Source organism: Mus caroli, unplaced genomic scaffold (genome assembly GCF_978045245.1).
Source record: "Mus caroli unplaced genomic scaffold, Mus_caroli_1 scaffold_20, whole genome shotgun sequence".
NCBI lineage: Eukaryota > Metazoa > Chordata > Mammalia > Rodentia > Muridae > Mus > Mus caroli.
Window position 1 is genome coordinate 12,601,972 of NW_028227275.1, and position 14,564 is coordinate 12,616,535.

General features: G+C 40.2%; 1 protein-coding gene across 1 annotated transcript in view; it reads right to left on the reverse strand.

Moving 5' to 3' along the window:
• The window catches only part of Sorcs3 (sortilin related VPS10 domain containing receptor 3), a 596,124-nt gene that overhangs the window by 141,803 nt on the left and 439,757 nt on the right, over window positions 1-14,564 (reverse strand). Inside the window, exon 7 of the mRNA XM_021151815.3 lies at window positions 6,758-6,876. Coding sequence (XP_021007474.1) covers window positions 6,758-6,876 — 119 coding nt within the window. The remainder of the gene's footprint in view (window positions 1-6,757; window positions 6,877-14,564) is intronic.

A 14,564-nucleotide genomic window follows, 5' to 3' on the forward strand; every position in this document is an offset into this window, starting at 1 on the left:
CTGCATGGTTTTCTCTCCCACCATCTTGTGGAGCTTCCAGACAGGAACCCTGCACTGACACTCATCCAGGAGAAGGTAAAGGGTTCATCACTTGTCAAGATCAGCAACATGTGTTTCCTACTAATGCAGCCTTCATCGCGCTGCATTATAATTGCTTAGCTGCCTCTGCTCCCCACTGGGCTGAATGCATTTTAATATATTTAAATGAATGGATGGAAGACAAGCACTGAATAACACACTGGGTAATTCCTGGACAGTGGTTTTTATAAAAACACAAAGGCGCTCTACACAGGGGCGTTTTTTCTTATGCAGTGAGCAATTGCCAATTACCTTAAGTTGTCTTATATTGTTAGCGACAGAAACAAGATTTCCTTGCATGAAAAAAGATAACTAGCTATACTCCCTGAAACTAAGGACCACATCTTATCTTCTTAGTTCAGTTCAGTCCAACAAACACTTATTGAGTACCAGTCATTATGCAAAGTGCAGGAGAAACAAGGATGAATAAGATGGAATCAGGGTCCTTATAGTTTACAGACCTGATGGAGGAGATACAGTAGACAGGGTTAAGGAGGAGGCTGGAAGGCTTGATCCAACCCTGACTGAGGATGCCAGGGAAACTAAAGGACATGCTACCTAATGCTGAATTTTAAAGACTGAGTCTACCAAAGGGGTATACCAAATATAAAGAAAATACAAGAAAGACACAGGGGGCAGGAAGTATCATGGTGGATGCATGGACATGAAAAGGGTCCATGTTTATCGAAGGGTTCGTTAAAGCAAGGGACGTTTGTGGGTAGCAATAGTGAGTAAAGCATTCTTATGAGGCTGATTCATATGAGAGCCCTAACTACAGAGGTTCTTGCAGACAATGTTAAGGAATTGGATTTTACCCTGCAGGTGATTAACAGCCACGCAGGCTCAGGACATTGATTTCTGTTCTAAATAAAGGACTTTGGAAGGCGTTTGTGAAGGCACTAGGGATTTGGGGTGCTGATCTGAGAGCAGAGAAACCAGTTAGTAAACTACAGCAACATTTCAGAAACACATGATAAGGATTTATAAATGGTTTTAAATAGCCAAGTAATTATATAATGCGCCCCCTTTCTCCTCATAAATCATCCTACAGAAGCAAGCCAAACAAGAAGAGCAATGCCGACTCTAGACTTAATGAAAATTTAACCATGAAATACAATATATTCAGGAAGGAAGCCACATACATTGTGTTCTAGGGGACTCTGTCTTATGAGAAATACTACTTAGAGAAAAAAAAATTGTTGAGTCACACAGAACTGAGAATGAAGAAATGTTCTCAATAAACAGAGATAGAACTCTAATCTTTCACAAGATAAGCATCCTAGATTTTTTTATATTTTATTGATGACCTGAAGGACTCAGATCATTAAAAAAAATAAGCAATAATTTAAAATATAGAGATACAGGTCTAGAGAGGTGGAGAGCAGGTAGTTAAGAGCACTGGGTGCTCTTCTAGAGGATCAGGGTTTATTTTCCGTCACCCACATAGCCATGGTGGCTTACAATCATCTTTAATTCTAACTCTAAGGCCTCTTAAATATTTTCCTGGCCTCTGTGGATACCAGGCACACAAGAGGTATGCAGATATGCATGCAGACAAAAATGCCTACTGCCAGTTAGAAGGATGGAGCCCAAGGAATGATATCTAAGGTTGTTCTCTGGTCTCCAAATACAATGTGCACATGTACACACACCTATATTTTCATAAAAACATTAACTTGCATACATATATGCGTGAGTGTGCATGTGTTCACGCATGTGTGCATGCACACATGCATAAACACACACACACAAAGAGAGAGAAAGAGAGAGAGAGAGAGTAAATGACATTGACATAATTAGATCACTTCAATAAGAAAAGAGTTTTAAACAGGAGTAAAAAGAACAAGGGAAGACACAACAAGGGAGATGAGAAAGATGGGACTTGTTATTTTTGTGGTCAAAGGAGGAGGAAGAAGAGAATATAAAAATATAATCTGGTTAGGCTCAGAAAAGGAGCTAAAAAAAAAAAAAAGAAAGAAAAATGAGACAGAATGACCCTGCAAACTACTAAATACAGATCAAGCACACTGTACAACTGTTTGTATCTCATTTTGTTTAAATTGGGGACAGGAAGAAATGCTGTCTTCCTTTAGTCAATTTGTCTCACACATTCTGGGACCTACAGGAAGAATACCCAATCCATGGAAATCAAATAAAATATGCCTTTGAGGATATCTTAAAGGGGCTTTTCAGATGATTTTTAAAAATGGAGGAAAAAAAACAAGTCATTTGAATGAAAGAGACACATTCCCAGGGCTCAAACAGTTTGACCCCAAGGCACACACAAACACATAACTGGTCTACAAATATGATAAAAAGTGCCTTAGGGTTAGCAAAAATAAACAAAGCAACTCCCCTCCCTAAATGGGAGCCAGGAAAAATAAAGCAAAACAAGACATCTCAAAGATTAGAATCTCAGACTGCCCTGACCCAGCCACAGTCAGGCACTCAACAAAAGCCAAGTTTACAGGAAAAGAGATTAGCACATGAAATGTGGACACCAAGAAAGTGATCTTCAGTCACACAGGGAAAGTCAAGAGTATTCCCAAATTCATGAATTAGCTGTTCCCTAAAGCTTCAACTGAGGCCAAACTTCAGACAACTGAGAGCTAAATGTGGAGCTTTCCCAAAAAACTAATGGGTGCAGGTGACTGTATACACCAAAAAAAGCCCTAAGATCAAACCAATGCAGGACCAACGGGGGGACCTAGGAGAACATGGATATGCTAAATGACTCAGTCAGCTATTATAATTTGGAAAGGGAATCGTGGGTAGTCACCACAAACCCTATTTTCTCACTTTATCCACAGTGCTTCACAAAATATTTACATTACCAGTCATGTGCTAACACAGTAAGACAAACACTAGAAAATCCTGTGACCAATTTAAAGTGAGTGGTGGAAGACTTAATGAGAAAAAGGGAAACAGAGATACATACAGGCTCCTGGATTCAGCATCATTCACAAGAAGAAATCAATAGACAATCATCCCAAAATAGAGGATCAGATATTCTGTAAATAGCTATATTCCTAAACTGTGCCATTAAAATTAAAATGAAAATGTTCCATACTGTGAAAGGGACAGATGGGAATGTAAGGAAGGCAGACAATAATAATGAGAGGGTTAAGTCGTCATAACTACACACTGAGCACACACTGGCAGAAGTAAGGCTGGCAGGCCATTTCTTTAGAGGCGAGTGTCAGAACTTTCAGGGAAGGGATGATTAAGTTCTGATGGAAAACCACTTGCCATGTGGGCTACACTGTATGGAGCTTAACTGCAGATTACTGGCGCTGTTTTGCATAACTTCAATTTTAAATAGTGGATAGCTTCAAGTAATAGTATTTAACCTGTGTTTATTTGGTGATTAAAGAAATTCAGGTTTTTGAGGTTTTTTTTTTTTTTTTCAATTTTATGGTCCTTTGCCTTGTGTGTAGGTAGTATGTGTGTGTGTGTGTGTGTTTTCAAGTTTATAGCTTTTTGCCCTATGGGCAGGGGATTTTTTGTGCTGTTGTTGTTGTTTGTTGTTGTTGTTTTCCAAGCTCATGGCCCTTTGTCCTATGGGTAGGTTTTTGGGTTTTAGTTTTATTTTGTTTCCAAGTTTATGCCCTTTGCCTCATGGGTAAGAATCAATCTCTCCAAACACCATCTTTCCACTCTTAGTCGTGGCCTTACTGGCTGACTCCTCACCTTCCTGAATGTAAACACTGGTGTGGGCCAGGAACCAGTGTTTGCATCATCCCTCTTTTCTGTCTGTACTTGATTTTTTTTTTTTTATGATTTCCAAATACTATCAACATACTATCTTTTAATTTATGTATTTAACCATGACAGCCCCACTGCCTCTCTTCCAGAATCTCTGATTTCCCACCCCCACATCTCCATGCAGGGCTCAAAGAAGCCAAGCCTGAAACACTTAGTCGTCTGTTTCCTAAGTGTCTGTCCTTGGTTCAAGTCATCAAGTCCTCGTTAAAGCAGCAATGGGGTAGATTCATTAATACCCCAGCGTCCAGTTCTTGTTTGTTTGTTTTGTTTTCTTTTGTTTTGTTTTGTTTTGTTTATCTCTAAAACATCAACCCTCATGTGGCAGACTTTATAGAGAAACGAGCTTATCACGGTAAAGGATAAAGGCACAGCACTTGTTCACAGACCTCCTCTGTTCCAGCATTGTGGTGTTTCACAGAGGCCATGGTCAAGCGCAGTCCTAAGGCAGCCAGTGGGGTAGGTGCCCCAATTAACTTCTTTGTATAGAAAAGTCACATGGATCTGACTGAGAAACTACTCTACTGCAAACTAATGTCCCTGTTACCTCCCATACCCCACAGTGTGTGCATGTATGTATGTGTGTATGTGTGAGTGTGTGGGGGTGGGTGTGTGGGGGTGGGTGTCCCACTAGAATGAATTTCACTAACCCAAGACATTTCTGTATTCCTTGTCTTTGCCCCAGCAGCTAGGAAAAATACCACATGGACCTGACAACTAATACAACCTTACTGAAAAAAGCAACCTCTCCTTTTAAAGCAAAGTAAAGCAGATTTTTGTTTGTTTGCTTGTTTTTGTTGCAGAATACATTATGAGACACACGGGGAGGGGAGATAGTCTAAACTTGAAGTCACACTTCCAAAAAACAGTTCAACCACATTCATCATTATTATATACACTACTGCCATTAAGAAAAGGACAGTCAGGCTGGTGAGATGGCTCAGTGGGTAAGAGCACCCGACTGCTCTTCCGAAGGTCCAGAGTTCAAATCCCAGCAACCACATGGTGGCTCACAACCATCCGTAACGAGATCTGGCGCCCTCTTCTGGAGTGTCTGAAGACAGCTACAGTGTACTTACATTTAATAAATAAATAAATCTTTAAAAAAAAAAAAAGAAAAGGACAGTCGGTCTGACAAAATCATAAATATCTCATGATCCCTTGTTAAACTTTTCAACAAAGGTAAAGAAGTAATTAGTCACATATGTGGGGACCATGGCAATGGGCATCAGGTGACAGTGAAGACTCCAAACCAAGGATACAGCTAAGAGAGGATGTGGATTCCTTCAGCTCAGCAATAGTGAACGCTATTTGAGTTTCTGTCCTGAGTGGACTGGTACTGGGTATTCCATCAGCCGTGTCAGCACAAGCTGATCTTGTATTTCTGACGAACAGCATCCACCGTGGGATGTAGAGAGAGCTATTAATCAAGGGTATCTATCATGTGATGGAGATCACAGCTCACTAAGCTTAAAGCATCAGGATGTGTAGACAGTGCTCAAACTCACAGGAATGCTCGGGCAGGATGTCCTAAAGAGAAATATGCATCAGGTCCTGGGCAGAAATTTGAGGAATGGCAAAAGTTGTGATTAGGACTGCATGTTTTGCAGCATGTGTTTTCAATCAACACTTACGAATGAGACAATGAGGAACCTGTGGGTAGACCACAACACAGAAAATCAATCCTAGGATGCTGACTTCTTCCACTCTTTCTTTAAAGTTGTTTTTTGGTGGCAGGCTACTTCTCATGGGTCTCCATCAATACTACAAATCCTCACTGAACACTCGACTTGCATTGAAAATTTGTCTGACCAACGGTGAGAGATAAAAGAAGAACTTAAAATATTCTTCTCACCCCTAAAGTATAATATTCGATTTGGAAAGGAGAAGTATCAGTCCACATCTGGCAAGGGATGGTTTTAATAAGCCATGAGCTGGAAAAATGTAACCTTGAGCTAGAAGGTGCACTGGAGGGCAAGGTGCATTCTCACAGAGGAGATGCGATTGATCTGGACTGAAAAGCTAAGGAGCAGACAGAGAAGAAATTCATTCAGGGGCAAATTCAGGGACTTGTCAAAGTTCAAGTTTGCTTTGGGAAACCATTTGGCAAACAACTGAGAGTAAACAATGAAAAAGTAGATTGGGAAACTAAAGGTTGTCATGAAATGTCAACCTTGATATACCAGCTTATCAGGTATTTACATCTGTCTGTCTGTCTGTCTATCTATCTACCTACCTACCTACTGTCTATCATCTACCTACCTGTCTCTCTTTCTCTCTTTGGAATAGTGCCCTTTACTTTTGCATATATTCCACCAATTTTGTATCTCCTTGAACTACACAGTAGACACTGCAAACTCAATATATAAAGATTTCATTTAGTTAACTCAAACAGTCAATTTCTTGTAGGAAAGGACTTAAGAGTTAGACATTCTAAAAAGTGATCAGCACTGGGAGGGGAATGGACAATTGAGCAAGTTTTAGCCTTTTCCAAAAAGTGAATCCTGGCAATGTCTAATTCATTGCAAGATTTTGTGTCTAAGTCAGAGAAGCCACTTTGGACAGAAACAGAGCATGGCTTTGATAAATTACTTAAAGTCAAAGCCTATTAGACATTTGACTCTAAATAACCTCAGACTCCAAAGCCTAATTATCTAGACAGCTCTGTTATCCTGAAATGGCAATCCAACTGAAGAATCCCCTGGTAAGTAAAATCTCCTGGACAGACACTGACCCGTAAAACCTTCAGAGTACAGGAGAAGTCAGGAGTAGCCCTAGGGCCTGGAACCATAGAGTTGGTGAAGGACAGTGTCTCTGCTCCACACCTTCACATTCCCAGGTATGCCATCCTCACTGGTAGCAAGCATACAACCTCACCTGTCTCCTTCCAACTGTTGACTGTACTGATAACACTCACCTGAATGAAGATATATTCATCCTGGACAACCAAGGAGCTGATGTCAATGGAGCGGGCAAAAGGGCCACTCCGAGTTGTCTCAGCACATTCTTGGATTCTGCAGGTGAGGTAGTGGGCATCTGAAAGAAAGGGGCATGGTGACATTTAGCAGGAAGGTAAATGGCCAGCCAAGACCCTTGCAGCAAACAAAGTTGGACATTATGGGGAATCACAGAGTAATATTTTTTTAAGTAATAATGAGATTTTACTTTCTTGTACACAAAATTTGAAGACACTACCCCTGAAATGAGAGTAATATCTAGGTTCACTAGGATAGTAGAGAGTTAATCTCATTTACTACTGGTAAAAGAATAAATCCATTTAGCGTTTCAAAGAAAAGATTTAAAGAAGCTTTCAGAAATTTACATGCACATATTTTTTTTTTTTGCCAGTAATTTTAATTCAAGGAATGTTTCTAATGAAAGACTCAAATATTTTCACAAAGAGGAAAGGCAGGAATGTTCATTGGGACATTATTCACAGCAATGTAAAACTGAAAATAGGCTAAATGTCCATGAATTAAGGAACATCTGAAACAGCCAAGATATTTGCACATGACAGATTATCATGCCATTATTACAAAATTTGGCAGGTACATATGCATCAACAGACTCTCCATGATACATTGATTTACCATGGTTTGAAACTGTATTTCCCATTGTGCACAAGTGTGACTCATTGATAACTTTAAACTTGGTCTTTATATACACAGGTCTGTGTTACCATTACACAGAATAAAGTTTTTTTTTAATTAAAAAATTTTTATTAATATTTTTATTACGTATTTTCCTCAATTACATTCCAATGCTATCCCAAAAGTCCCCCATACCCTCCCCCCACTTCCCTAACCACCCATTCCCATTTTTTGGCCCTGGCGTTCCCCTGTACTGGAGCATATAAAGTTTGCGTGTCCAATAGAATAAAGTTTTATTTTTTTAAAGATTTATTTATTTATATATAAGTACACTGTAGCTATCTTCAGACACACCAGAAGAGGGAGTCAGATCGCATTACGGATGGTTGTGAGCCACCATGTGGTTGCTGGGATTTGAACTCTGGACCTTCGGAAGAGCAGTCGGGTGCTCTTACCCACTGAGCCATCTCACCAGGCCTTATATAAAGATTAGATATGAATTCTTTAGGAATGGGATGGACTTAAGTTATTATATAATATTTTATTACTGACTATGATTTTTGAATAATATACATCTTTATTATGTTTGCAACAAGAATAAATTCACTTACTACTTACATAAAACTTATATAAGTATAGGTAAGAAAAAAATCTACATTTGTAGTCACAGTTATAGCTAAACCACAACAACCAAACCTCAGATGATAAGTGCAGAACTACAGGATCATCCTGGAAAGCAATGTATTCAATGTCTTGTTCCCTCAGGAAAAAACTACAAGTGAGTCTTTGTGAAGAAATTACCCTGCAAATTGCTTTAAACCCAGTTATTGTTCATTTTTTTGAAATTAAGAAATAAATGGTCAAAATGAAAAGTAGATTGCTTTAAAACTCCAAGTTGAGAAGCTTTTTTTTTTTTTTTCAATATTTAATTTCCCTTCAGGGTTAAAATTACAAATTGTTTTTGGTTGTTTGTTGTCTTAAAAGATCGGCAAACTATACTCAAACTCTGTCCTGGCAGTTCAGTCCTATGATCTCAGGCATTCAGGTGGGGAAGGCAGAAGATGACAAGTCCAAGACTGCCCTAGGCCTTCATGAGACCTCAAAGTAATTGTCTCTAATACATTATAGGCAATCTGGTTTTAGACCTTCTGGATTTCTAAATACTGCTATTATTTTATCAAAATGCAAAATATTCTGATTTTTAAGTTTGTTTTTTTTTTTACAGGCCATTTAAATTTCAAATATAGTACAGGACAATGCTGTGTGGCTAAGCAAACAAGACCGCAGTCCAAAGGAGACCCAAGAATGACCTAACACACAACTTATGCTCTTTCATTTATCCTGGTCCACCTCACAAGAGAGACATGTTTTTAGTCCCCAGACCTTGACCATGCACAGGGTAAGATCAGTCTTTTCAGCGCTTCTGAGTATGTACTGAACTGTGTCCTCGCTTTTGTTTTTGTTCATAAAGGAAGCCAAGAGTGGCCTGGCTTTCTACTTGCTGCTGAGAGGAGAGGGGAAGGCAGGGATCCCGGGCTGTGCTTTGGAGCACAATGTCTGCCCACTGGGGATATGTTTGCATATGTGCAAACTGACTAATTTGCACTTAAACTCCTTGACTAAAGCACCAAAATGCAGCAAAAGGCTGCATGGAAACACATGTAGAGAAATCACAAACACCAGCATGAAAACCCGTGTCCTTGTCAGTCAGTGTCTCTGAAAGCGATTCACTCTGCTAATCAAAGGCACACGTGGGAGGGCCACTTGCTTACACTCATGGAAAGGCTCATTCTTCCCTGGCTGTTTGCTCTGCTTTTTGCATTTGAACCCTCTGAAAGAAGAATCAAGTCTTTTCAAGGCCACCCCAAACAAAATCAACACCTACTCAAACCTTGGCCCGTGACAAGTAGGAACCAGTGCCAAACTCATCCTACAGCTTGGCTCTGGCTCTGCTCGCCAGTGTGCGGCATGGGCTGACAGGTTCCATTTAAGAAGACACCAGCACTTACATGAGTTGCTGAAATCCGCTTCACATTAAGAGACCTTGCAGTCTTTAGCCAGACACACGTGTGCTGGAAGTCTCAACGCTTTGATTTTTCCAAAACTCAGAACAACAGTAATTAGTGCCATTGTGGCCACGGACCAATGAGAACTCAGTGGGAGAGGACAGTGGATGTCCAGTCTACCAATCAGAAATTAGACACTGACCTAGGAAAACCTTTGGGTGTCAAGGCTGCACAGGAAATACCATTTGTTTCAGGCTCCATATTTCTAATAGATCTCAAGTTGTGAGTATAGCAACAGTCCCTCCAAATGAGGATAAATATGACTACATGTAAAGTTCTATGAAGGAACCCAGAAGGATATTTATCATATACACTGAAATCCCAAAACAAGCTGCTAATACCCTGGCCTTGTTTTGCTTGTTTGTTTTTGGTAATACCAGGAACCAGACAAAGGAAGAAACTCAGATCAAGATTAATGATCATAGTGTGGCACTTAAGGACAAGGCAGTCCCAATCCTGCATTAATTGTAACAACAACATTTCATCTGGGAGTAAGTAAGACTGTCACCAGGATTCACTATGTTATCAGCTAAGTGTCATTTATACTGTGAAGGGAAAGGAAAGAAGCTGTAGTTGAGAGCATCCCCCATATACTCAGTACCAACTAACACTGGCAGCATTGTCAGGAAGGAAAAGTTTGTGTGGATGGTAAAGCCATGCCCTGAGTTTATACTGCTATGGACATCCTTTAAGTGTCAGGCTTGTGCACAAAGCAAAGAACACATCCAAGATAGAACAAACACCTAAAAAAAAGGAAGAAGAAGGGAGTGACTGTTGAGGTTGTGGACAGGAAACTCTGATGTATGAAGAGGGAATCCTTGAAAATGAGAAAACTTCACCTGGACTTGAGCATAGACAACACCTTTGAACCTTACTACCAAAGCACCTGCCAGAAGACTGACTGTATGTCACCATTAATATTGAGATGGAATTTTCTGTTCTTCATTTCAAACATCCCCAAAGAAGAAGAAAAACTACAGAGGCGAAACTCTAGAAGACTCATTTAGACTGCCGTGTGAGAACACCAGGTAGTGATTTTCCAACTGGAGGATGCTTAAGACTAACATGTTTCTAAATGTAAAAACACCTTTTGTCACAGCATTTCTAAGAGCTGGCGTGGTGACTGCTCCACTTCCAAAACGAAAGGTCACAGTCAAAAAGTTTATCCTTGGTACCACAAATAGAGGGATCTGCTAGGTACCTCTGTAATATCTGGCCCGGTTTCCAAGTAGCTGTAGTGTTTTAACAGAATGCTTAGGAAAGGCCGTTTCTATCCCAGGCTGAGACAGCCTCTGGGCATCCTCACTATAGCATAGAATTTCTGGTGGTGTGAAGGGCTGCCTTAGCTGGGCTGCCTCATTTCTTTTGTATTCACCACGGTACACAGGAAGCTGCAGGTGTCAGACACTCCTTACTATTCTGGGAAATAGGAACTAGGAGTTCAGTTTTCTCAAGTGACTCCCAGGCCAATGACAGAGACAGCAGATTTACAAATGAATGCGCCTCCTCGAGATTTGTGCACCAGCATCCCGGAATTTGGACAGAGAGACAGTCTAACACCCTGAGAGCCTCATTTCATTCTGAGGTGGCTGAATTCATGCCAGGAGCTGTACAGGGCTCAAGGAGGATGCTTTTAACTCACCATATTCAGCAAGGCAAGCTTCTCTCCATACTGACAAATTCCATAGCACAGTCCAGCTTGGGCTTTATAAGGCTTTTCCAAAAGAGCTGCACCCCTAAAGCTGCAGAACTATTGCTTGAAGCATCTTCTCTCTTCCACTGGCCTTATAAAACCGTAAGCAGTACTTAAACAAAATTGAATTCTATTAAAAGCCTATACATTTCCGTTATGCTGAATTATATAGTGACTTGTGATTACGCTTTGCCTTTGAGATTACTAAATATTCACACTTCCTAGACATGGGGCCTCTTGCCACCTTGAAGAAAGAACTTTCCATGATTCGCTCAAACTTCCATCCCTCTGGGTAACATACATATTGTCAGAAGTTGAAAAGTGAATTAAAATTCTGAACAAAAAGCTAATTCAGCTCTTTGGGTCGGTTCTTGAGAAATACCCAGGAGCTGTTTATTTTAAATAACAATATTACTCTCGGATGCAAACACATAAAAATGAACAGATTCAAGGGGACTCTGGAAACTTCTTTAGCTTCTCTAATACTGTTTGTCCTTGACTGGAAAGTGGAGTTAACCTATTTACATGAAGTGCAAATCAAAGGATGTGGCATTGATCGAAAAGCCTAATTTAACCCTAGAGGCACAGTGGATACTAAAATACAAGCAAAAATAGGGAGTTCCTATCCCTTTAACTTGGCTTAAGACTTTCAAGCTCTAGTGAAACCTCTGATAAAGGAAAAGTCCGGAAATCTTATGGCACAGGAGACGATCTGGCAAAGTTACAGGCGTACAAACAACCTGGCAACCTGTGCTGACTTCATTGAGAGCTATGTGTAATTCGTATGAAATAATCTCTCCTAGATTATGATGGTAGAGGTGGTGCTGATGTTGGCGGTGCTGCTGATGGTGGTGGTGGTGACTCAGGATGTGATGATGGTCTTGATCATAATGATAAGAGTAACAAGAACAGCATTTTGGAGTCCTCATTATCAGTTCTGAAAATATTTTCGGACCATGTGGATTAACTTATTAAATCTTTCAATATTACAAGAAGAAACTGTCACTCTCAATACACCATCCCAGTATTATTAATGTCTTCATTAAGGTGCCAGCTGATTGAAAGATTTCCCTGTGTCCCACAGCTGAGACATTAGGATAAGGACAGAGCTTGGGTCTGAATGTGCGGAATTTTGATAAGAATTTGTAATCCTAAATACTACGCATTCAGAACACAGCAGGAAAATGAGAACCTAAATTCCAGTTCAGACCCAGGCATGTTATCACATGTTGACAACTTAGAAAACAATGCCACCTGAGGAAGCCCTACTTGCTCCTTCTTCTTACAAATAATTCTAACCTTTTTAAAACAAAGATGATTTTGTACCCTTAATATACAAAGTGGACTTTTACTGTATCTGCCCTAATTGAGGCAAAGGCTCTCAGTCTGCAGACCCAGTAACTAAGCTCCTCTCCCCTTCATCTTGGCCTCTGAGTTTCTAAAGGGTGATGGAATTATAGGCTAAGATATTTTAAGATGTCCCTAGTATTTGGAGTTCAGTCTGATGAGCTAATAAATGACTTAGTGAGCCCAGCCCATTTGGTTACTTATGTCTGCATTGGATGTTGTTAAGAATTACTGAGCTAATAATTTCTGCATTACTTCTCCCCCATATCTCTTTCCAAGTCAAAGGAAGTCAAAGCCTTCCTTTCCTTTCCTCCCTATATATCCCTATATAAATGAAACCACTGATACACTTTGGGGTCTTTTAGATAGGTGCATTGAGGCTGTAACCCAACTGCCTAACTCAATGTCCCCAAGCCAATAGGTCAAAGCCCTAATTCCATAACATCAGCTAGGGTTACCTCTTCAGATGGGGGAACGTTAAAGTATTAGTGAAAGCCCAATAGGAAAAATTCCCTCTGGTGAAGAGAATAGACCCTCTGGCCTGGGTGAGACCTAGTATTCTGACCAAGCCTGATTGATCTCCTGGATCAGGAGCCACACCGAGGAAGGCAAGCTCACCTTAAGCCATGCTAAAGGGATGGGAAGAATCATTTTGTGTCCCCACAAGATGCCTTTAGACCAAGCTTGGGCATGGTAATTATCAGTGACGATGAGCCCAAGATGACAGGAAGCCCTCTGGGTCATCACTAGGTGTGTTGTGTGGTCCGTTGCTCTGCTAAACTCTGCTTTACTGTCAAGTTTATGCAACAATAAGATCCATGTTAACAAGTGGATCAAAACTATATAAAGCAATAGATGAGGTATCAAAGAAAGGCTAAGAACTCTGAGCAAGGTCTCCTAATTTCTAAATGAGGTAGAAAGCACATTCAGTGTTTCCTAATGTATTCTGTAGATAGAGCAGGTCAAAGCAAGATATGCTTACAAGTTTTATACTTTGCATGGCTTCCATAACGTTCTGCTGCTATTTGGTCATCCAAGAAACCTCTGAGGTGAACGGGAACAGAGAATATTCTGTTCTAGAGGGTACTGCAGCACAGAGATGTAAAGAGTCTTTTTCCACTGTTCTTATAGGCAGCGGTGTATTCTGTTGTGTTTCTATTAGATTGCTTATGTCTGTTTCTAACCTAGAAGATTCTATATATTAGAACAAAATAGATTTTCATCTAAGTTGATTTTATTTTTCCTTTGAAAATATATCCCTATAAATATGTTAAATTCCAGGAAGCTAAGTACTATAGTTTTATCAAGGCATTTTCAGATTTTTACGTGTGTGTTATTTATGTGCACCGTATGTGTGGAATGTCCTTACAGGCCAGAAGAAATAATTTGATCCCAAGGAACTGGAGTTACAGAAATTCTGAGCTATAATATGGGTGCTGGAAACCTCACTCTGGTCCTCTGAAAGAGCACCAGTGTCATAACCACTCAGCCATCTCTCTCAAGGCTCAAATGTTACCATTCCTATAACAACTGGCTTGACACAAATTCCGCAAGATATCTGCAGCCATACAAGTTACAAAGAACTTTGTGTTTGTCTGTCTTGATCTTTTCCAGGTCCTATGAATGTGACTATATCTCCTGCGAGTGCATGAGTGTAAACAGCCAGGTCACATACTGACAACAGCATTTTATAGCACTCTCTCTTATCCTTAAGTTCTTTTTTAAAAAATATTTTTATTAGGTATTTTCCTCATTTACATTTCCAATGCTATCCAAAAAGTACCCATACCCTCAACCCCAACTCCCCTACCCACCCACTCCTACTTTTTGGCCCTGGCATTCCCCTGTACTGGGGCATACAAAGTTTGCATGTCCAATGGGCCTCTTTCCAGTGATGGCCGACCAGGCCATCCTTTGACACATATGCAGCTAGAGACAAGAGCTCCGGGATACTGGTTAGTTCATAATGTTGTTCCACCTATAGGGTTGAATGCTTTCTGCCTCCTCTTTTATAGTGGGACTTGGGAG